General features: G+C 39.3%; 3 protein-coding genes across 3 annotated transcripts; 1 reads left to right on the plus strand and 2 right to left on the minus strand.

Moving 5' to 3' along the window:
* Window positions 1-458: 458 nt before the first annotated feature.
* Window positions 459-13,774, minus strand: nr5a1b (nuclear receptor subfamily 5, group A, member 1b). The gene is made up of 6 exons (XM_026929062.3): window positions 13,673-13,774; window positions 13,339-13,480; window positions 12,478-13,160; window positions 5,337-5,456; window positions 1,860-2,007; window positions 459-712 (listed from the first exon to the last, which is right to left on the minus strand). The coding sequence occupies exons 1-6, from the start codon at window positions 13,772-13,774 to the stop codon at window positions 459-461; spliced, it is 1,449 nt and encodes a 482-aa protein (XP_026784863.3).
* Window positions 13,775-15,782: 2,008 nt separating this feature from the next.
* On the minus strand, window positions 15,783-18,197 carry LOC113535627 (cytochrome b-c1 complex subunit 9). The gene is made up of 2 exons (XM_026929073.3): window positions 18,020-18,197; window positions 15,783-16,102 (listed from the first exon to the last, which is right to left on the minus strand). Exons 1-2 carry the CDS (start codon window positions 18,158-18,160, stop codon window positions 16,058-16,060), a joined length of 186 nt encoding a protein of 61 aa, XP_026784874.1. The 5' UTR covers window positions 18,161-18,197; the 3' UTR covers window positions 15,783-16,057.
* A 463-nt stretch (window positions 18,198-18,660) lies between these two features.
* rpl35 (ribosomal protein L35) lies at window positions 18,661-23,394 on the plus strand. The gene is made up of 4 exons (XM_026929070.3): window positions 18,661-18,799; window positions 20,060-20,196; window positions 20,618-20,699; window positions 23,199-23,394. Exons 1-4 carry the CDS (start codon window positions 18,797-18,799, stop codon window positions 23,346-23,348), a joined length of 372 nt encoding a protein of 123 aa, XP_026784871.1. The 5' UTR covers window positions 18,661-18,796; the 3' UTR covers window positions 23,349-23,394.
* The last annotated feature ends 2,302 nt before the right edge of the window (window positions 23,395-25,696 follow it).

Raw genomic sequence — 25,696 nt, forward strand, 5'->3', positions numbered from 1 at the left:
CTGTTAAATGTGAGCATGATTAATTATACACTTTTTACATCATCCAAAGAACTCACCATGAAGCCATATCCCTATCTTCAATCCCAGGTTTTGAGGAGAATTGAGGGACAAGCAGGTACAAAACTTAAGAGAAGGAACCTTTATTTGACCTTCACACAATCTTCAAACAGAAAGAGTTAGGAAGAAACATCATCTATGTAGCCCTAAGTTCACATAGAATAGCCGCTTACCTTATCTATGAATATCTGCTAGGGCCTGTTGTCATGGTATATGCAGATAATATTACCTCTAAAATAACTGAGACATGCCTGTGCAATGCTTATTCCATTTAAGATCTGCTTAAATGTTTACTCCCCCCACACATGCATATTTTTTTCTTTGGGTGTAGAGCTTTTGTATGAATAACCATAAGAGTATATGTTTGTGTTTGTGCAAGTGTAGAAGTTTGTGTCTATGTGTCAGACACAGGCTCTCTTGGCGTGCAGCATCTCTATGAGAAGTTTATTGCATGGTACCTCTCCATTGAGGTGTTTATAGCTCAGGTAATCCTCAGCTTGAGTGCTTAGAACTCGTAGCTCTCGCAGATGCAGCAGCAGCTGACTGAATCTGTCCACATGCTGCGGATACACACACAATGTGTATTCCAGCAATGCTCCACTCACTTGATGATACACATTTTCCACATACTCCTGGTTTTCCAATAGCTTCACATCTGGCAATAAATAAATAGGGAGCAGAGATGAAAGACAAGACAGTTAGAGTGGGGGTAAATAAAAGAGAGAGACAGAGGGAGAACCTGTGAGTGCGCGCACACACATACACACACAGACACACACACACACACTTTGAGCTGATATAGTGCAGCTAAGATCCATAAGCCCTCAATGCAAAAATCAGCCAACTTCTTGACAAAGTGTGAAACATCCACACACTGCAACATGGGGTCAATCCATTAATCCTTCATTGAAAAAGAATTACATACGGCATTAAAATAGGGTGATTCAGAGAGTCTTATTTTAAAATAAAGAGATTAACTCTTGAGGAACAACACCACAAACAAGGCCATACTATCATGCACTCATGGATACACAAGAACAAACAACCAATTTTACCAGTATACACAGGTGAAATCAGTTTATTAGCCTGGGTCAAATCGTGAAGATGGAATAACTGAGGCACTCAAAAAGCAGACTGAGTAAACTTTGATACCTCTTTAATATTTCATTCATGCACATTAGCAGAGAATGTACTAGATTCAGCATGGAGGGGAGAGTGAAAAAGGGAATAAAATTCTAACCCAGTTCAACAAATATATCTCTATATATGGTATATCTCCACCCTTCAAGCCTTCAGCAATAACAACCGACAGACCCTAAAGAAGTTATTATTAGTCTTTCCTAGCAAGCTTAGATAAAGGCTGCTCTGATATTTGGAAGTTTTCAGTTTAATCTCCATTCATTTATGCAAACAATGTATCTTAAGTATAAATCCACAATATAATCATAATCTTAACACAATCCCATTAACTAACTGTAATACAGCTGTCTCCATCATAGACTTGCAGTGTTCATAGGCTAGATGGCACTGTAACATAGGTAGACCTGTATTGACTGGACACCACTCCTAGGGCTAAAAGTTTCTGCCCCTCCGAAGACACAACACTATCAATACACAATACCGTCACACAATAGTATCAAATAAACAAGCTACCATCAAATACTATAGTAGGAATGGAACTGTATTAAAAAAAATTCATGGTATGGTAACCATGAAACCCAAAAATCAGATTTTTAGGTATATCTTTAGGTATACCACATTGTCTGCTTATATTTTCAAAAATTGTGTGATTGTGGTCTCACCAGGATTGAACAGGATGAGGTACTTAAAACAGGTGATCTCTCGGCAGTCTAACTGTAGCTCCTGAAGACGCTGGGCCAGTTGCCGTGCCCCTCGCACCAACTCACCCAGGGTCACCCCTGCCTGAGTCAGCAAAGAAGTCAGATCCACCTAACAAACATACATATGTGGGTCACTCCCACTATATGGTGCCATTATACATCCCTAGGACATATCACTGCATATTTTGAAGTAATTGAAGTGTAGACTTTCAGCTTTAATTCAAGGAGTTAAAAAAAAAAAATTGCATTAACCTTTTAGGAATTACAGCCTTTTTTACATAGTCCTTCCATTTCAGAGGCTCAAATATAATTGGATAAACTAATATAATTATAAATATTAGGAATATTTTTACTACTTGGAGGCAAATCCTTTGCAGTCAATGACTGCCTAAAGTCTTGAACCCATGGACATCACCAAATGTTGAGTTTCCTCCCTCAAGATGCTTTGCCAGGCCTTTATTGTAGCTGCCTTTAGTTGCTGCTTGTTTTTGGGTCTTTCTGCCTTCAGTTTTGTCTTCAGTAAGTGAAAAGCATGCTCAGTTGGGTTGAGGTCGCTGTATGTTTTGGGTCATTATCCATCTGTATTATGAAACGCTGTCCTATCAGTTTTGCAGCATTTGACTGAGCTCCTATGAGCAACTACCAAATGCAAATTCAACACTTGGAAACTCCACACCTTTTATCTCCTTAATTTGTCATGAAATAACAAAGAAACAGGCCACTTCTGGCCATGAAACTGCTTACCAGTCAATTGTCTAATTACTTTTTGAGCCTGTGAAAATGGAGGCAATATGTACAAAAAAAGGCCATAATTCCTAAATGGTTAACGCAATATTTTTGTTAAACCCCTTGAATTAAAGCTGAAGGTCTACACTTCAATCACATCTTGATTACTTCATTTCAAATCCATTGTGGTGGTGTACAGAGGCAAAATTATGAAAATTGTGTCATTGTCCAAATAATTATGGTCCAAACTGTATGTGCTGTCCTGCACAGAAAATATTTTTTAAAAATAGTATAAAAAAGAAGCATTTCTCTCAGGCAGAAATACTTTTACCTCACATATATGAGAATAAAAAAAATATTGTTTAGCATCATATCCAGTGGAGTCACCGCACCACACCAGTACAATATAATTTAGGTCAAAAGAAAATGTTTTTGACACAAAAACTAAGTATCACTGCTATTCGTTTTTCTGCTACCAGGGAGGCCAAACCATGACAACACTTTTTAAAATTGACCAGCTGCCATTGCAAAGAGAACCAACTTATTATTCTTATCCTATTCTTATTCTTATTCTAAGCGATTTATGCATAAATCCGTTCATATGCCGCTTGATAAATGAGGCCCATTGTTTGCTATTTTCATATCAATCAATTATGAGGAAGTAAAATATTTACAAGATGCATTTTTATACACTGGTAAGTTGCCCTGGTACAGGCCATTTGCAGGTCTATCACCGTTTCAGTGCATGACCACCCCACCTCTTTGTCATGAGGATGACCCACAACCATGTCCCCCAAGGTTAGAAAAAGGAAACAGTACTGTTACATTATAACAGTGATGTACTGTTATCTGGATATTTGATCATCAATGCATCATAGTAAAAAATATTTTTCCTTGCCTGCAAAATGTGATCAAAATTTTTAAATGTCTGTTTTATGTTCATATAATGGAAGTTATTTTATGCTAATAAAATATATCTCTCAGAACAAATATTTCATTGGTCATGGTTAGGAATGTCCACCTTGTTATTCCTACCCTGTTACATGAATAATTTTTCATCATAATTTAACAATGTCAGTATGCATGTTTGTGTATGCTAGTATGCCAAGTGTAAGCCCTGTACTTTTCCAGCCAAGAGGAGGTTTCCAAGCAAACCAAAATCGCTTAATTCATCAACTTGCTAATCGATAAAATGCTAACCTGGGCCACTGAAGTTTGGTCGCAAGGAGGGGAGCAAACTATTCCATGGGTGTTCAATCACTTTCCCGAGGGAGAAGAGGTCATAGAGGGACTCAAGCAGGGCAACCTGAGTGCTGTGGAGTTTCCACACATTAGCTGCTGGTCCAGAAGGCCAAACTCCACCCCCTGGCCTTCTTCTCCAAGAAGCGTTCCTTAGCCAAGTGCAACTACAACATTGGCAACGGGGGATTCATGGAAAAATTGGGTATCTCTGTTAGCCTGACATCCAGGTATCACCCCCAAGCCAACAGCCAAGTGGAGAACACAAACCAGGAGACTGGCCAAATCTTGAGAACATTGATGAGATGACAAGATGACGGGGCACAATCAATTCCATGGGCAGAGAATGCCCAAAACACTCTCTGGCACTCTGCCACCAATCTCAGCCCATTCCAACGTGTCTTTGGCTATCAGCCTCGTCTGTTCCCATGGAATGCCAACCCAAACGACGGAGTAGACAACTGGTTTAGGTGGAGTGAGCAGGTGTGGGAAATGGCACACCAGCATCTGAAACACACTGCCCAAGTAACAAAGGAATTCACTGATTGATGCTGGGGGGACACTGGCTGTCAACCAAGGACACCTGGGTCACCCAAGCTGTCACATCACTGCATCAGCCCATCCAAGATTCTCCAGAGAATCAATGATGTAACCTACAAATTTGACCTCCCACATCACTGCCGCCTAGCCCCATTGTCACACCAGTCACACCAGGTCCCCTCGCTGAAGGTATCTTGCCCTCTTCTCCCCAGCACCCCTCAACATTGAGGGAGAACCTGCATATACAGTCAAGGAAATCCTCAAGTCTCATAGAAAGGAGGGAAAACTCCAGTACCTCATTGGGTGGGAGGGCTCCAGACTAGAGGAAAGATGCTGGATTCCTGCCCACAATGTTTCTGACCCACTGATATGTCAGAAGTTTCATCCTTGCCACCCTAATCGCCAAGGACCAAGACCCAGGTGCAGGCCTAGAAAAAAGCCCCACTTCTGGAGATGGGCGGAGGGGTTTCCTGTCATATAGACACTAGAATCTGCATCATAATACATCTCACAGAGAACAGCGTGGCCTACAAACATCCCCACCATTAACTACAATACCCAACACACACGTTCACAGACACCATCATACTAATCATGCACTCCTGAACTCAATCATGAACCACACCATAAATACATACACAACTCCACAGTATAAGTATATGTTCTGTGTCTTTGTTATCAGTTGTTCCAAGCCATTGTATTCGTGTTTCTGATATTCTGGTTTTTTTTTTTATCCTGCTTATGTTTTTCAGTTTTGTTATTCTAGCCTTGCCTTGTTTATGCTTTTTTCCAATTGCCTGATCATTGCCTGTTTCCTGTTCTGAGTTTGTTTTACAATCTGGATCTGTTTGGATCTGTTTAGTACTTTTTAAAATTCTTTATGAGCATGGGTTTTTTGTGTATATTAGAGGGTGTATGTGTCTTTAACTGTACCTTCTGTCCAGTAATGAGCAGTATAGTGTCTTGTTCATCATGATGCACCTGTCTGGAGATATAATCAAGCACCAGAAGCTCACTCCAACAGTTATGTAGTAACTTCATCTGATCCCCCACCTAAGAGAGGGCAAATGAGAGGTACATTTTTAATGTGGTCAGTACCAAGGAAAAACAGTCAAAAGAATACCTGCACATACTTGCACCATATAATATTTATGTATTATATGACTTATGTACACATATAACTTATGTACACATAATGTATATTGGTATCCAAGATGAGGCTGGGAAGCTGAACTATTGTATGCTGCAGTAAAACCAGGACTGTGCTGCTTTTTATAGCTCTATCTGTCTCAATCTCTCGTTCTCTCTCTCATTCAGCTTTGTCAGAGAAAACTACATTCAGCAATGTATTGAGTTGCCATTTGCTCTAGCTGCTGCTTGCCAAACCTTTTCCAGATCTGTGTTAACACATCTGGGTGCAGATACCACTCCCCCCAGCACGACTTGTTGTCAGAGAAGTTCCAAGCAGTTTGATCTTGTACCACCCTGATGTTTAGTAAAGCTGACTGTCACAATACTTTCTGAACAAACCAACACGTAGAATGTCTCTAATGCAGTACAAAAAACTGTTAGATCACAATTCATTCCAACTGGCCTCTACTCTCTGGGACATTTAGTGATCTCCCAAAGGGATTGGAGTGGGGTATATTTTTGGAGACTCCGGCCACAACTCGTATCTTTCTGCTAAGGCTGACACCAGAGCAAGTTTGAAGGAGTTTCAGGTGATAAATGTGCTGTTTGTTGGCATGACCTCTCAGTAAACCTCACAGTGTGAACTCAAAGGGCCCTTGCCACTTAGTGAATCGTTTTGAGCTGGATGTGGGACTTTGTCTCCTGGTGAGAACAGATGCTGTTCAGAGAATCTATTATAGCCAGGAGCAAATTCTCATGCACCCCATGCATGGGGTTTTGCTTTCAGGTCCAAGATATCCTGAATTTAATTTTTACTGCGGCACCTCTCCAGCAGCAAATAATAGATGCTCCAACCATTTCTCCCAATGTGCATTGGGAGTGTTCACTGTGCATGAACTTGTTTAAGAACTTTGCCAGTTAATTAAGCTCTAAAATATGCCCTTTCCTATCCAGCCATAAACCATACCAAGAAATGTTGTCAAAGGGTTAGGAAGGAACATTTCTTGTTCATATTTAGTACACTTTCTGGCTGTCTGGGATGGTCATAAACTGCCCTATGAAGCAATTCCCAACAAGCCAGATCTGCAAGATACTCAACAACCCAGATGACAAGCCACTCTGCTCCAATGTGGGAAGCAGACCCAGAAAAGACAAGCCAGTCTCTCCTGCAAGACAATGGACAGAAATTTATCAAAACTTCTGATGTTTTGTCCCCGAAGTGCAGTTCTACAGCAGCACTGAATGAGGATAATCAGAAACATTGACCTGCCACATCACTCTTCAGTATAAATCCCAGAAACTCAAACATTTTTGAGCTGGCCATTAGATTTCCATCCACTTGGATCTCTGATTGTCAACTTCAGAGTCGTGTTTTTGACTAATTCTGGCTGATCCTGCCTCGAGCTCTGCTAAGTCTCCACCATTGCAAGATGTAGAATTTCAGACCTTCAGTGCTACACTAAATGACCAAAAGTATGTAGACACCTGACAAATCACACCCATATGTACTTTTTGAACATCCCACTGAAAATTTAGTCCCCCCTTTGCTATTACAATAACCTCCACTCTTCTGGGAAGGCTTTCCACGAGATCTTGGAACATGGCTGTGGGGATTTATGCCCATTCACCCCCAAGAGGATTAATAAGTTCAAACACTAATGTTGAGCAAGAAGGCCTGGCATGCAGTCAGCATTCCAGTTCATCCCAAAAATGATCAATGGAGTTGATGTCAGGGCTCTGTACAGGCCACTCAAGTTCTTCCAGACCAACCTTGGCAAACCATGTCTTTATAAACCTTGCTTTGTGCACAGGGGTATTGTCATGCAGGAATAGGTTTGGGCTAGGTCTCCTAGTTCCAGAGAGGATACATCTTAATCATACAGCATACAAATACATTCTAGATAATTCTTCTTCTAACTTTGTGGCAACAGTTTGGGGAAGGCCCACATATGGGGCTGAAGGTCAGATGTTCACACACTTTTGGCCACTTTTAGCCATCTCTTCTGAAGTCAAAAAGGTCTTGTCCACGAACACTGGACAAACTGACTGAACCGAGGGTATGGCTGGACCTTTGGGGAGATTTCCTGAGAAAACTGTCCACACAGTCATAAGCTTTGATCCGTGATCCTTGGAGAAGCAGACACAACACTACTACTGCAAGTTTAGCATGATCTCTGGTGAACGGTGCCACCCTGAAGACTCTTTCTCTGTGAAGTTGCTTTGCTGATCAAGACCAACCAAAGAGACTACAAACTGTCAACAGATTCACCTAATTTGATCTAAATCAAATATCATTCAGGTACTATGAATGGTATGAATTAAACTATGAATTTTTCCACCGCTTGTTCACCCATCATCTCTGGCTTCTAGGTGTTGGGCTTCAGCCACCACCTGCAGGAATCAGAGGAATCTTGTCATCTGTATTCAGCTCTCTGAAGCACCAGGATGTGCTTCAACATGACACACTCCAGCACAGCTCTGACTGACTCTGGGGCAGCAGAGAGCGGGCTGCCAGCTGGGATTTCTTGGTCAACAATTCTTAGATTTGGAGGTCCCACTCACCCTTGGGGCAGCCAGACTCCAAGGCCATATCCTCTAACATATGTAAGTATGCCTGGATATCATCCTGGGGTGTCATCCCACCTAGGATGAGGGAGATCATTGGCAATGTCACAGGGGAGGATCAATGGAAGATGTAGACATAAAATGGCTTTCAGTTAAGATAGCGGTTTTACTGATCATCCCTACAGCCAGAAAAGTAGAAGAATCGCATGTGTTACTGGTAAGTACACAGTGTTTGGGGACCAGACTTCAAACATGTCACACTGTGGCCAAACCCAGAATTCCTACCAGGCCCAGCTGTATAATGGGCATTCAGCTGCATGAGTTTGGACCAGAAGTTCTTATTTTACTACCCCTGTCAAGCGCTAAATTATTCAGCAATTGGCATGGTCCATCCCCACGATGAGTTGAGAAGTTAACTATGAAGAAAGATGAACATATAGAGGCAATGCAAATTTACAAATTTTCCACCTCAACCTTCCATAACTATGGAGGGAGGCAGTCCCTGTGGGTCTGTTGATGGTGGTTCCTGAATGGGAGCAGCTGGTTCTGGAGGTGACCCAAAAAGCAGCTTAATCCATCCTGGTCTCTTGTAATGACTACCTGTCCCAGAAGGCAAAGGTTGTTGGTTGCAAGCAGAATTATATGATGTCTTCTCACCTCCTTGGTTGCACTAACCTCATAGAGTAGTATCCTGCCCGTTGAGAAAAATAAAATGCAAAATAATTGGATATGCTGGATTAATTTCTATTTTATAACCTGCCAAATAGTGAGGGTAGAAGTCATATTATGAAATTAAACCAAATGTGCAGTGATTAATGTAATAATTACAATTAGGAGTATTCATGCAGTAATATAGTGGATATATACTAGACTTCTATTACATTTTTATTTTGAATGCTTGCCATCTTCTCATTCGTATATCATTGTATTAGTCTTCTTTTATTTTTTCATTTTTAAATTGCTTTCATGTTACCTCTTCTTACTACTAACAGCAAGAAAAACATGATTTTACTTACACTTATTCAGTCTGCATTTCCTAATAACCTGAATGGGCCACCCAGAAAAAAACAACTTAAGCAACTGCCTAACTAGAATGCAAGGAATTTTCCCAATATAAATATTGGCATGACTTACGTCAACTCTGAACATGGCGCTAAGAGCATAAGGACAGTCTAAGTGTGTGACTCCAAATACCCTTGATTGTATACTAAATGTAACTGCTCATATCCAGAAGTTGTTTATCTGTGGGGAAATTCAATATGTGTGTTCAGTTCACCTGGCCAGGTGTGACAATATAAGGTGGAAACAGTCCATCAGCACAGTGAGAGTAATGAAAGCAGTTTTCGTGCACTCAGTTGCTGATCCCAAATCCGCTCCCTCAATCATTATTATTGAGCTGAGCTCAACTGCATCTGGACTAAATGCAGATAGATTTGAATGCAGCTGGGCATATATTTTTGCTAGTGATGACTCAGGGATGACAGGACAGTCTATAGCAGGTAGCAGATGTGTGTGTGTGTGTGTGTGTGTGTGTGTGTGATGCATGGTAAGTGCTCTGTTTGTAACTTATACATGTATGCCTTTGATACTGTTTAAATAAGCATCACTGTTGTATAAGAAACCTCAGTAGAAAGAAATACTTGATTAATGGTTTATGTAAAAGTTAATGTAACCACCTGTAAGCTAACAAAAACTACTCAGATATTTAAAACTATATTATATTGATGTGAATTGATGTGATAAGGTAATTAACTATGAAACATATTAAAAACAGTACCGCTTTCCCCATGTTGTATATATACATATACATATATATGTGTGTATTTGTGTGTGTGTGTATATATATATATATATACATATATATATATATATACATATATATATATATATATATATATATATATATATATATATATATATATATATATATATATAAAACCCTTTTTGAAGATTCATCTTGTCTGCATCAGGATAGACACCCATAGTAAATTTTTTTTTTCATACTTTGGTGAATTGGCAGCAGGTATTTGACTGTATTAGCAGCTATCAACAGAGTTTAAAATAAAGGTCCAACTCAACAGTTTGGTTATTTTAATACTATAAGCACTGGGATTTTATAACGTGCTATATTACATCTGCAATCCATGGTGAAACATGATATTCGCTGATGACTCAGGTGGCCTGAAAATATTTGTAGCTTTGCCATTCCAGTACTTTCGGAGGGGACTGTATGTGACATAGAAACTGTTCAGCACTGCAGGAAGTATTGCTAGCTCTGTGTGCTAGCTAACATGCTCACAGTTGACAAAGTAATCCTGTTAGTTTTTCTGGGGAAATCCTTCAATAATTTTACCTATATTTTTTTGATAAATGTTTGCCCAATTTTCTTGCCTTCATTTTTTGTTCATTAATGATTTGGTTGAGCCTACCTGCTGAAAACTTCTGCAAAGCAGTGGGATGTAGGATAATGTCAATATATGATGCAACAGAAATGATCATCAATCAAGACCTGCAAATCTTGATCAATTGTTTTACTGCTACTGATACATTTAATATTACTAACAGTAAAAACAACTTTAAATGTAGATGCAAATGGTGATCTGCATGGTCCAAGTACTATTCACAAAAACCCCCAGTGGCCAGTTCTTGCCAAGTTGCTTAGAATGATAAGAAACCACAGATTACCACACTATTGAAGTTTTGCAATGGTAGCTCAGTTGTAGCCCTGTGAAATGTTTGAGAAGGCTTTATAACAAAAAAGTGGATTCAGTGATAAATAGATTTCCACTTCTGAGGTTAGCAGATCAAATTATATAAATGCAAATGTTATGAAGTTAATAGACATGATGGTTAACAACAGTATGATGCTGTATTTGTTATTGGGAATAATGTGTTCTTGTGTTCTGGTAAGAAGGGAAATGCATGTGTGCTAGGTGTAAACAAAGTTCATATGTCAACTACAACTCAAAAACAGCACAAAAGACATGAAATAGCCAAAATGTTTGGACATAGTGAAAGATAGACATATTTTTCTTCTTTTCCTTTTTTTTTAGGGGGGGGGGGGCTCTCCAAAAAAAATTAATTAATCCGTTTTAAAAACATTGTAAAACTTGTTTGTTCATTGCACTTTTTTGTCATTCGTAAATCATTGTTCTCTATAGTTATTAAAAGGGCATTGTAATGAAATGCTGTTTAAATTACCCTTTTTTGACTTGCAAAAACACTGCAAGTGCATTAGTCGTATAATAGATTTTGATAATGTGTCCAGCAATCTCTGGAATATAAAAAAATCAAAGTAAATCTGGTAAAGTATTATAAAATATTATGAGGTAGCCTAACTTACAGTTTCTTGATTTGGGAAAGACATCACTGCTTTAAAACAGTTAGCTTGCTTTCTCTGTCACATTAGATAGAAAGCTTGCCAGAAAGTTCCACAGGATGTCTGGTTGAGGAGTTGAATACAGTTATGTTCTGCAAATTACTATTTGTTGTTATAATTGGTCAACGAAAACATCTTCTTTTTCAGCAGCATCTTCTTTTTCAGCAGTGTTTGCAGGGCATAGTTGCAGGGTAAAATTTAAAAAGAAAAAAAAAACTTCCAGTATAGTCCATGCCCGCTTACAGCATTGTGTAACAGTCCTAATATATTTCTTTACAGACAGAAGCCACAACAACAGGAAGTACGTGATATTCCTTGTCACTCACAACCATCAGATTAATTTGTCGAGAGAGGGCTGAAGTTTACCAAATGTTATTCTACAAGTTGCTTATTTATTTTTCCAGATCATTAAGCCCTTAAAATTACAGTATATACTGCAAAATTATGTACTGTGGTCATGAATAATTCGTAAATTCGTACACTTCACATTATCTGGAGGAGCTGTGTTGTATTAGGGGTAGAAATCTAGGAACAAGATTAATGATCACAAAGCCATTTGTACACCTGGGAGGACCCACGCACATATGTGCAAACTGACTCTGACGGATACAAACATACAAGATGAAATTGCTGAGTGAAGCCTCCAAACACTGTTTAATGTTAGTGTCATATCACCATATCAGTTGCAAACCTTATGCTTCTTCACTCTAACTGTATAATCGTGTTTCCTGTTCTAATGGTGTTAAGAGTTGGTGTTTGGAATTCACTAATGGGGAGCAGTGTTACTTAGGTGGTATTGGATCTGCCGTAAATTTTCTACTGGCGTTAGTCTTGGGGTCAGTGTTATAGCTGTACTGATGACCATCCAGGGCTGATATTAGTGTTGAGGGGCTAACAATCAGGAGATGTTTACTATGTTAGGCTCCATTTACTGCGTTGTAGCACTGCTCACCCTTCATACACCCTTACCAGTCTTCTTGCTAGGTGTTTCTCCCTTACCTTGAGTTCTTTGAAGAAGTTGCAGCTCCGTGCCCACTCCACAATGAAGAATAATGTTTGGTCTGCGATGTGGCACATTAGGCCAAAGGTTGTGAGTGGTTCAGTGCTGCTGGAGCTCTGGTTCTGTTGCAGAAGCGCCAGGTGAGTGCTGATCTTACTCCGCACCAGCAGCTCATCCTGTTCACAGCGCACAAACTCCAAAACCAGTGCTGGCAAATCCAGGCCTGTGTGTGGTGTGGGTGAGCTCATAGTCTGAGTCTGATCAGTGTAAGTGTATCCCCCAGTGGAGCCAGGTGAGCTGCTACTGGTGTAGTGGTCAGGAAGCTCAGATTTGATGGTGCGACAGGGCAAAGATTGGTAAGGATACTGAGAAGGCAGTGGGCTGTGGGAATCCATGCTCATGCAGCCAGGTGTGGTGTACAGGCCCTGCTCATACTCTGCAGATGTGGTGGAAGAGGGCATAGTTAGGAGGATGTTTTTAGGGGTGGAAATGTCTGGCAGATTGGCCAATGTGCTACTAACAGTATAGTCTGTCTGGGCAGGTGATAGGACAGGTTGCATGGACTCCATCTTTAGCCCACTCTCCCGGTTTAAAGCTTTTTTCTGCTGCTTTAAGGCCCGGTCTCGCTTGTACATTGGCCCAAACTTATTTCGGCCTCCTCGCATTCGATCTGCACGAACTGCTGGAAATAAAGAGGAACAAAAGATCCTGAAAATCCCCAAAAACCTTTCAAAAATTTCCAAACGCTTAGGGGTGTTCTTGTAGTTATGTCACTGATAAAATAAACCGATCCCATTTATGGCTATTGCAGACTGTTAACTCCTCTGAATGGAAACCAATGAGTTTAGTTTAGTGCTTACCTTCGAGTCGCATGCCCACGGTGAGGCACTTCTGGAAGCGGCAGAAAGGACAGCGCTTTCTCTGTGTCTTATCAATTTTACACTCCTGGCTCTCTGCGCAGGTGTAGCGCTTATTGTTCTGTACTGTCCTCTTAAAGAAGCCCTTTAAACACAAATCTATGTGTCAAATTCTGTATCTATGTATCTAAATCTATGTATCAAATTCTGAATACACCACTATATCAACAGAACACAGGAACACAGTTAAATCTTGCTTCTAAATTAGCCAGTTAGGTTCCTGATTAAGCCTTTTTTTAATAAAATAAAATAAAATAAAAGAGGTGTTAGTTTGTACCTTGCAGCTTTCGCATGTTAGCAAACCATAGTGATAGCCAGAAACGTTGTCCCCACACACTGGGCACAGCTCCTCCAAATCCACACCATAGATGCATTCCATGCTGACTCTCCACACACAGAGACAAGAAGGCAACTAGAATCATCGGATCAACTGTTAATGCTAACAGAAATCAACCTACAATATTTAAATCTATCATAAAGTTATCATTTTAATGTTATCAATTATATAAATATATATTCTGACCTATGTAAAACGGAGATCTTAAATACCAAGAGAACAACTTTTATTAAATATTTAATGAGAGCTTTAGATTTCCATCTAAATTAGATTTTCATCTAATATTCTGATATATGGGTATTTTTTTGAGCATCATTTAAGTTCTGATAAACCATATTTGATAGATATTTTAATTAATGATGATGATGGGAAATCCATCATCATAAATACAAAATAACACAAATACCTATTTAGGAAATAAGATATTTAATGTAAAACAGGTCCAGCTCTATGTGAGTTACCTGAGGGGTCACCGTCACTTTTCTCCTGTGGAAAGACAGGCAGAAAGGCAGAAACTGTTATCCGTCAAAAGCCCACTATTCCAGAAAAATGAAGGCTCGCAACTGCTGGGATTGTAACTCCTATGTAGTTTGATGGCTCCAAGTCTCTTGCGTGACATCTGTTTATATTAACCACACACACACCCATGCACATGTGGACACAGTGAAAGACACAGTGACAGACATAGTGACAGACACAGTGAATTACCTGTCTACAACAGTTAGACACAGAGGTGGGGGGGGGGACTCATTTGTAAATTACACCTTATGATTTCCTACTCAGGGCCAATGAATTAGCAGATTAGTAGAGGAGGAAGTGCTTAACAATTTTCTGTTGTTTACAGATAGATAGATATTAGCCAATACCAACAATAATGAACATGGTGTTTATCATGAAAAGTATTTTGGACTGCTGATGGTGTTGCTGTTGATGTCAGTAAATAGCAGTTAGGTGTTGCGATTAATAATTAATTATGCATGATTGGCATGGGGTATTCACTGCCATACATTTTCCTAATTAGAAGTGACACAGGAATAGAGATACTGTATACTTACACTTGAATTTTGAATTTTGATTTTATTTTTAATGCTGGCTCTAATAAAGTGTTGCACAGAATTAAAAGAAGATGCTGAATCATTGCAGGACATCCTCCTTTTATACAGCAGCATTTTTAATTGAATGATTTGTCTTCATTTATGGACTTATGATGGCTTGCTTTAATTTTTTTTTTTTTTTCATTTTTAATGTTTCTTTAGTTAAGACCATAAAAAAAATCCTTAAATGCATGTGTGTGTGAACGAAATACACAAGCTATTTAAACTTGACAGTGTAATCCGTATATCAAAGTGCAGGAACTCTCCACAATTTAAATGATTTCTTCTTACACATAAATTATATGCACAAACACTCAGGAACACAAGTAGGATATGAACGTTTTTCTGAAACTCTGGGAGTTTCATGGATATTGTGTAAATGCTTGTACAAATGATTTGCCAGTAAAACAGACATGTAGGTCATTTGTATAATCTGAATGGTGCTCTCATTACATCTATTTAAGTATGTGCTGAATATGAGTAACTTTCCCCAAAATAATATTGGCATTACTACTGGGCTCAAGATGCTGAATGTGAATACAGCCCTTTGTGTATTTTTCTCTGCCTGGATGTTGATAATTTTGAAGCCAGTTAAAAAAATACTACTTAATTAAATACTACTAAATTTGTGGGGGAAAAAAAGCCTAAATAAAACAATATAATGCCAATGCTTGTTTGAGCTTAAAATATCACATATTGCATGGGTTATTATATATCTTTTTATAATAATTAGACATTTTTATATATTAAATCTTGCCTGTGATCATGGAGGGCACAAACAATTTCTGGCAGGTATTTTGTACCCATTCATAATATGATTTTGTGGAGGTTTTGGTGAAACTCTTGTGAAATATTCAACAAGGAACAAAAGATAAGAAAAATAAGCAGAAACCTTCGAAATACACTTCTTTTCCTTGTAGGAAATGCACAAAGAAACTGAAAGTAACTTCTTATAATCAGATTTATGTCAGCTTTATTAACACAGGCTTAATTTAAGTATACATTTACAAAATGTGAGGAATACAAGATTTACGATGCAGTATTCAGACAGGGTAAGTTGCTGATTCTCAGTATTCCATGATGATCATAACAGAGTCTCTCTGGATCCCAATGCCACAAAGGATGACATTAAAAACGCTGCCAAAGCCAATTTCTCTTCCTCAGGAAACATGGAGAGGTGGTGGTGGTGGCTGGGCGCTCCATCAAGAGACGACATCAGATGACATTCTGCTCACTCCTCCTTCTCATAATTGTGTTTAATATGTTTCCACAGTTTCTAGAAAAAGCAGAAAGTAAGAGACCATCCCATGAAATGAAATGCAGCTTCATTCATGATTGACAAGACTAAAGCTATGTATACACATATGACAGCGTAAAGAAACTCATCTAGGAGCTACAGTGAACTTTACGCTTAGTCTGGATTAAAAGGAAGTAGTAATACTGCAGCCTAGTAGTAGTAGTAGTCTATATTTAGCCTAACTAGCTGCCTTAAACCTAGTTTCCTCATCTATCACAGGCTCATAAACATTCATACAGTGCAACTGAACCTGTGCATTGCATGCATGAGTTAATGGACACTGTGTCCCAACTGCCCCAATTTTTCAAAAGTTCATCCATCCTTGAGGAGATATTTCGCTTATGTCACTGAAGTGATAAAGACTGCAAAATTTAGGGCACCATTTGGGAGAGGGCCAGAGTAAGCTTGCATCATGTGCTAGACTATAATGCCCAGAAATGGAACGATAACCATTTTGACAAGTTTTCCTCCATACCTGTACAAACTTAGATGCCTTTGGCTATATTTCCTACAGGGTTTATTCTCAGGGGTTGAGCTTTGAAAGTCAAGCAGGAAACTGGAAAAACAGTGACTTAAGCCAGTTATACTCTGCATTTTCAGCATTTAAAATTATTACAAGTCACACTGAGGATCAAACATTTCTGACACAGCCACAGCTGTCTTTGGTCACAACGGCAAGAGATCGGTCACATTAAACGTTCTACTACCACCAATCTCAACTCAAGACCAAACATTTCCTCAACGTTCTGTGCTTTTTGTCTGCAACAGTAAGATCGGGCCAGAAATCATACAGTGTAAAGTCAGTGCAAAGTGGTGATGTCGCATCATCTGTCTGCAGCTGACTTACTGTGAGGCGGAATAGTAGTAATGTTAATTTACATGCTGTAAATTAACTCACGGTCTTGCAAGTGTAAAGCGGAAAGTGTGGAGAGTTTAATGTGCCACTTACTGTACTTTTTAAATACCTAGGATATTCCACCAGATAAAGGCTTAATGTTCTATACCATACACGTGAGCAGAGGTCTAAATATTAAAGAAGAAAGAAAAAGAAGCTTTTATTTGTCACATATACATTACAGTGAAATTCTTTTCTTCACATATCCCAGCTTGTTAGGAAGCAGAGGACAGAGCACAGACTCAGTCACGATACTGGAGCAGATGGGGTTAAGGGCCTTGCCCAAGGGTCCAGCTTGGCGTTGCTGGGGCTTGAACCCCTGACCTTCTGATCAGTAACCCAGAGGCTTAACGGTTGAACTGCCAAAGCCCACTGACCACTGAACTCTACCCTACCTCAACTGAATATTTAATTTATGTATGTATATATGTATATACACACACACACATATTGTATGTCAGCTATGTAGAGTCACCCCACTCTATGTGTAATGTACTTGTACAGTAAATACTATGTGTATGTATGTATGTATGTATGTACATATACACACACACACACACACACATACAAACATACAGTATATATGCACAGTATATATAGTATTTACTGTACAACTACATTACACATAGAGTAGGGTGACTCTACACATAGCTGACATATAATAGCTATAAGTATTATAAACAAGGCTTTATTGTTTACAGATGTATTTGTATATAAAGTAGTCAACCATTTAGGATAAAGCCAATTAGTGAAGTGACTACACACTGCCAGTTAACTATCTCACGTTACTTAAGGCAGAAATGTGGCTTATAAATGTTGCATATTCTGTTATGTTATTCTGCATACAGGGATTAGAGATTAGAGAGTCATCTGGGACTGAAGCACGACCTCGTCCTCTGACGCGAACACTAAGGTCAGACTTCCGCTAGCGTTAGCTTTAGCTAGAAGGGTCATCATCATCATCATTAGTTGAATTAACTCACGCAGGGGACGACACTTACCCCCCGATTTAAATTGTCAAATAACGCATCTCCACCCTGGTCAAACACTCGCTCGAAGACAACGGCTCCCACCATGATGGTGATGGCGAAAGTCGATGTTCTTCTAAACAGCAAGCTGTAGACGTTCTTCACCAGCGCCATGATACTCGGTGTGATTGCGAGAAAGGAAGAGGCGGGAACTTCACCGAGTCTCCTCCAATCAGAAAAGAGCAGGCTGGAGGAAACCAAAGAGAGTCAGTGGGGGGAAACGCAGCTCAAGCTCAATCTCTTTCTCTCTTTAAAAATTATAGCTTTATTGACACGACTGTACCAAGTACATATTATTATTATTATTAAACTGTAACACAACTCATGACCTTACAATTCATTAAAGCCATGATGGTTCAATCATAAACTATACACATTTATAAATATAACATTTTTCATAGGTAATAACTTTATTTGGGATATACTACAGTTTATAATACACAGCTTCCTTTGTCGTTTTAAAAAAGTATTCGCATTGTATCTGAGATCCAGAGGTGAATGTTTTCCACACCCTTAAAAAATACTCAGTTAATAATGTATAGTGAACACAACAACATACATTTAATTCTTATAAATCTGATTAAATCCTATTGGCCTCCTTCCTCTCCTAACAAGCCTCTGTAGTTCGTGTTCCTGTGAGAAGCCTCCGCCCCCGTCTGGATAAAGAGGATGGTACATTCCAACCGTAACCCGGTAGATGTTCCTGTCTGACCTCTTCTACTTCCTTTCTTGTGGCGGCCGTCGAGTAAAATGGTGAGGGTTTTATGAAGACTTTTCAATCTAACGCAATCTTGTCGATTTAAAGCCCTAAATTGTTCAACAAAGAGGTTTTCTACACTGGGCTTTCCTGTATTAAGTGACAGGAAGTTATATTTTGTGCGCCGAGTCTGAAATTGTTATAGTTTGATAGTTTTCCTGTTTGCTTGTAGCTTAGCTGCAGTGTGTAGTGACTCTGGCCCGGTGAGCTCGTCTCCAGCGCCATTTGGTAATCAATAAAGTGAACTATATTCAAGTTTGTGAGCGACCAGTGTGTCTATAAACCATACAGCCAGTCTATAATCTGTGAAATATCCACTGTTTTGGAGTTTTGAGTCTGTAGCAGTTGTAGGGGTTAGCGTGAGCTAGTGTAGTGTGTAGAATGAGCTCAGTTCTGAGTGATGGCCTCCAGTATGTTCATCCACACAAACACTTAAGTAGTGTTGTAGCTGTTAGGCTTATACACATTATGTGGATAATTGGCACTTTGGTCCTGTTGAGGTGTATGTTTGATTAGGTGTGATGTGTTAAACAGTTTAAAATGCTACATGTGTCATTGTAAGAATGTTGTAAGGTGTTTGAGTGTTGAAATGTCCCAAGTGCCTGCACCTGAATTGGCTCTGATTGGATTCCTAGATTTAAGTTCATGATGAGGTTAATATAAACACTTAAGCAGGAAACCCATCACACTGGCTTTGAGGAGTAAAATATACGTCTCTCATCACAGCTAACTGGGTGTCTTTTTGCTGACCAAAGACAAACATTGAGGCATCCATGGCTACGTTTACATCAATATTCTGTTATTAACCAGAATTTGGCAGTATTCAGATTAGTATTGAATCATGTAAATGCTGCAATCTGATTGCCCGATTAAGATGATAATCTGATTCTCCAAATTCCCACCACTGGAATATGCCTGTTTTAATCAGAAATTTGTTGCATGTAACCACCGTATTCATAAAATCCACTCAAAGGAGATGTATGCACATGCTCAGTCTGCAAGGAATTGTGGGTACTAATAGATGCTAGGTATTTAGGAACAGCGATTCAGGGACACTTACAACAACAATGTATACAGGAATATTCTGATGCCTGTACGCATATAAACATCGTATTCAGAATATGACTGCAACCCGAATATAAACTTTAAACGTAATTTGATGTGCATGTGAATGTAGCCACTGTTGTATTCTGGTTATAGAGGACCAGAGTTTGGCTTTCTTGGCTTAAACTGATGTGTGGTTTTCTGTGTTTTAGGCAAAGATCAAGGCCAGAGATCTGCGCGGTAAGAAGAAGGAGGAGCTGCTCAAGCAGCTGGATGACCTGAAAGTGGAACTTTCCCAGCTTCGCGTGGCTAAGGTCACTGGTGGTGCTGCCTCCAAGCTTTCAAAGATGTAAGCTGTGTGTGTGTGTGATTAGTGAGACTGACACTTGAAATCTTCACTAGATGCTGTAATCTAACTTCTAACGCATGTTCTTGCTCTTAACGTGACTTAACCATGAGAATTATCTCACGAGTTAAATCACTTGTTTGAGATTTTGAAAAATACGCAATAGTAACCACAAATCTGAAACTTTTCATTGTGTTTTAGCTTGGTTATATAAATATCTGAAATAAATTTTGCCACTATAGAGAAGTATCTGCCACAGAAGCCCTGCAGGCTGAGACCCATCTTTGTCCAGAAATTTCATAGATTTTCACAATTTTCTTTCAGTTAAACTCAAATGCTACTAATATTTGAACAATTCTGGTGTCTGCATGCTGACTTTAATTCAGTGACCCCTTTATGATTATTTATGTTTGTGTCTCCATAGTCGCGTTGTGCGTAAGTCCATTGCCAGAGTTCTTACCGTCATCAACCAGACACAGAAAGAGAATCTGAGGAAGTTCTACAAGGTGAGTGTAACCTGGGTGAAAAGTGCTTGGTAAGGTTTGATTAGCAGCACCTTGCATTTATAATCTCATTGGTGACACACAGAGATGTATCTACGGATGCCATTCAGTTTGTCCTACACAAGGCTTATTCTGCAGCTGGCAAACTGGCCTTTTTCTTGCTCATTAGTTAGTTAAAAGCTTTATGAACAGAGAAGGTTGAAGTTGTGGCATGATCATGAATTCTAGACTTTGAAAGAAAAAAATAAAGGCAATAATGTATTCTACACTTCACTGCCAGGCTTCGACATGCTACCCTGGCATTCACTCTAGCAAGCCGCAAAGCAATGGCCTAAACAGCTACTGACCATTTTTTATATATGCATATAAAACGTGTGTGTATATATACATACTCACATGCACACATTCCTCAAACCAATCATACAGCACATGTCGGCTGACATTTTTACTTCCCCACCTTAGTTCCTACCCGCAGTTGATTCTGATTTTAATGTTTGACTTACAAAAATGGACACACAACTTGAAGCTTTCACTAAGGAGAAGTTTAACATATCAACAGTTATGTTAAATAACATCTTGTAATTCTTTACAAGGTTTATCATCGCACGTCTGCCGTAAAAGTCTTTCTGAATCAGCCGTTACTATAGAAACAATAACTCGGTGAAATAAGCACATTAATATAAACCTGAGACTTGTCTTGCAGCCAGTACTGTGAGAGCTGCTGTTATAGAAAATTATACACAACTGCAGCTGAATGCTCGCATCTGATTGGCCAGAAGGTGTGCATTATTTTCGAATAACAGCATGGCTTGGAAAGTACTTCCAGCTGTAACATGAATAATAGGTTAATATTAATGCACCACACAGGTGTTTGTATGGCGGACACTCCACATAATCTAAGACTAATTAACAGAGTTTGAAAAATGTGTTTAACAAAGTAAAATGTATAATCAGTGCGGTGAAACTTTATGTTGGGAGATATTTAACATGGAAGGAGCTGTGAATGTCTAACAGTCACACTGCTTTACAAAGTTTATCGGCACAGGAGAGTCTACAGGGCGGAGGAGTTTGCTTTCCGGTTTCTTGGTAAAATGGCAGGCTGTGTGAGAGAGAGCGATCTGATGGAGAGAGAAAAGAGTGAGGCTGTTGAGGGAATGACTGTTTATTGCGGTTATAACATAAGTTAGTTCCTGTTGTCACTTGTCTCTCTTTGACATTCCACAATGGTAAATCTAACTATAAACCATGTTTATGCATGGAAGCAATGTTTCGTGCATTAATAAACATTGTAATCATTGGCAAATCGCTGTGTTAGAAATGGAATTACACACTTCAGACTGTGCTGTTATAAGAAATTAATGCACTTCAGGGGGTTTGTCATGTTATTCCTTACTTAATCAACACCTTCTAATCAATCATATTTGAGAATTCAACAGTGCTGTGGTACAAAAGGGCACATCCAATTATTTTAGACTAAAATGTCACTGCTGTGTGTTTGGTTAGAGGAGCAGTTTCTAAGCTTCCTTACTTTGCCAAATTGAAAGTCAGAACTTGGCAGAAGCTTAGTAATAACAGATTTAATATCTGCACACAGCAAGTGCTGATGGAATGTGTTTAGCAAGACGATCACCCAGCGCTGCTCCTGCATCAGTGGAGTTAGTGTGAATACTCTCTTGCTACAATAATCATGGCTGCTCGCTGCAGCGTCTCAGACACACATCTGCTGTGGGCGGCCTACAGTTTATTAGATCATTTTGGCTTGAACATCCCTTCTCAAACATGAGAAATAGTAATGTAGAGTGGTGAAACTTAAGCATTTACCCTTTCATTGGATGATGGAGTGTTCAAATCTTTGTAACCATTCGTGAACATGGGTTCAAGAGTGAACACTCCTGCTGTTTGAGAACGATTTGGGTGAGACTGTCATGTCATTAAGATGCGTTTGGAAAATAATCATTTATAGAGCCTGTTCATTCTGTACGTGTCTAACTTCCAAATAAAAAACGGGTGTGAGACTTTTGTCTCAACAAATTAATGGCAACTTCAACCTTCTCTGGGAGCTGCGGAGCCAAGAAGACCAACAAGTTTTAAGTTCATATTAAATAGCTCTGGATATTGATGTGCAAATAATTAGCAGCTACGCCATTGTAAGGGAGACGTCTCTTTGGTACGTCTCACATGGGCTCATTGTATTGGGTGCACCTTGAAAGGGTTAGCATGACCTGGGGCAGTGTTAAGGCGTCAAACCCATAGGGGAAATAACGGCTTCCTAGTTTTTTGGGGGGCAACTTTGATATTCCTACAACACTGCCCAGTGCCATTATTATTCAGTGTAAAGAGGTACCAAGTAGCATGAGTAACAAGAGTTTCCCTCTTTGTATTGTGGCACCGCCAGTGTGGTGTTCTTATGGGGGGTGTGGTTTTTGTTTTTGTTTTTTTTAAATAAAAGCTTCCACAAAAAATATATTCTAACCCTTTCTCTCATTCTCTTTCTCTCTTTAGGGGAAGAAATACAAGCCTCTGGACCTGAGGCCCAAAAAGACTCGCGCTATCCGCCGGCAGCTCACCAAGCACGAGCAGGGCCTCATGACCAAGAAGATGCAGAGGAAGTCCCGTCTCTACTCCATGCGCAAATATGCTGTCAAGGCTTAAGGCTGTTTTCTCCTCTTGAATAAAATGCCCCACCCCTGGACAAAGAGCTGCATGTGTCTTGTTGTTGATTTTTGGGATATAAGTTTTGTGGGCTATTTTGCACAAAGTTTAGGGATTTTATTACAGTCCATAAGACACATGTATTACAGAATGGGTACACATTACGAGGACTTGCTCATAATAACATTTGTTTAACTTTACTGTAAAACAAAGTTAGGTTTAGTGATTTTTCATCAATTATAATGTGTGTTGGGAGGGAGGGAGCTGGTAGTCAGAAGAACAGTTAATTTATGGCCAAGTAATAGGCAACAATTACAGAGCATTTTTTTGGTAGCGGCTCAAATTTTATTGTCAGGGACCCTTTCCAGTGTTGAAAAAATTCTATTTTATGGATACAGTCTATTCATCTGTTCAAACCTTTAGGTAGTGCAACTCTTTTTCCTTCCAAAAATTACTACTGGGTTCAAGTAACCATATTACTGTTCCTGGTGTCAAGACCAGTCAGCTATGTGCATAACTATAACAACTATATTTAATGTTTTAATATATTTTCAATTTTTAATATATTCATATATTACCACTACTCCAAAGACAAAAATTGGGCCTTGTCTGGCTGGTTACTACTGATCCATGGGTGTCTGTGTATCCTGCTTCTATTAATTAAAAAAAAACAAAAAAAAAAACAGTTGGAGTAGAGACTACAAGTAACATAATTATTCTATAATTTATATCTATAAAAGCACATAATCAATGTATGGGGAAAACATCTGGGATTATTAATCTGAAGGGAAATTTCTGTTTTGTCATCAATGTTGTATTCAAAGAAAGATGCTAAGTCATGCATGTATGGTTCTAAGCTGAGGAACTAAAAAATCAAATAAATCAGTATATAAAATATAGATCACATGAAAATGTGAATAGTATCCAAACAGTGGAATTTAAAGAGAATGCATTCTAACAGGCACATTCATGTGTTAGAGAATCAGATCTGGCAGAATTTACCAAAACTGAAATATTCAACCAATTCTATTCTTCCTGGGTTATTTTTAGCTATATAATGGCTTGCTTTATTGGAACTGACTGCCTTTGTTGTTTTGAACAACAGGCTGCCAATGCCATGTGCACATTTAAAGACCTTTGTTAGCTCTCTGAAGTATCACTTGATCAGCCACCTGTTCCTATAATCTGGAGCGAAAGCAGATAGTTTAGACAGTGTCTAGTCATTATTTAATGCACGGGTCTTCAATCTTATCTACAAAGGGCCGGTGTAGCTGCAGGCTTTCATTCCAGCCAAATAGGGGGCGCACTTGTTAGTTGATTGGGAACCAAGATGAACTGCTTAAACAAGTGGAATCAGGTGTAGCTCCTGCTTGGTTGGAACGAAAGCCTGCAGCAACACTGGCCGTTTGTGGATAAGACTGACGACCCTTGGTTTAATGTAAAATCTTGGCAGGATGTTTGAATTTGGAAGAAGTTGTTGCTACATTTTACAGATCGGAATCAAATGAGCTATAGAGTCACCATCAGCCTTGTACTAGGCCAGCACAAAAAATAAACAAATAAAGCAATTTCATAGCATATTTTTACCCCAATTCAGTCAATAGCAGTTTCAAATGGAAATGGAGAAAAACAAAAGAATATGGCAGCAAGCAGTGATTTGCAGGGTCCAAACAATCTCCAGCAGCCAGGTTTGCCAAGTTGCATAGAGCAATAAAGGGACCATAGATGACCATACTACAAATTTTGTGACAGTGGCTCAGTGTTATTTGTGAAATGCCTGCTGAAAGCTCATCAGCTCAGTCGGGCTTATGGTTCCTAAGAAACATCTATTTGAAATTAATACCGGCCCCTATCAAATACCAAGGTCCAAACTTTACAGGTCTTCTCAGACCCTTATACTGAACATATTTTTTATGTGAACCAACCATGCAACCATTCCTGAGTTACAGCTGTTTGAGTAAACCAAGCTCCTTTCTACTGGGATTGATTGGCGATTTCGGCCATATTGTTTACACATCTCAACATAATACAATTACTGATCTAAGCCATCGTAACAAAACTGTTCATAGCAATTGCAGTCCAAAGCCATCTTCATGGTTTTTAAGTGGTTCCATCCACAGTAATCTCATTGATCTTTAGTCTGTCCATGTGGGGCCCTCCTCAGCAACAGCGAGTGATTTCCAAATGATGAGAACTTCAACCAGAAGTAGGGTATCAGGATGGATCAGGCAGGTCCAGAGAGCAGAAGGGGTCAAGATCACTGGTATCTCAGGAATAGGATGTGTAGCTCGACAGAGAGACTTAGTTTGCTGCAAGACCTTTGAGCCTTCTTTGCAGACGTGTCTGAA

This window comes from Pangasianodon hypophthalmus, chromosome 15 (genome assembly GCF_027358585.1).
Source record: "Pangasianodon hypophthalmus isolate fPanHyp1 chromosome 15, fPanHyp1.pri, whole genome shotgun sequence".
Classification (NCBI taxonomy): Eukaryota; Metazoa; Chordata; class Actinopteri; order Siluriformes; family Pangasiidae; genus Pangasianodon; species Pangasianodon hypophthalmus.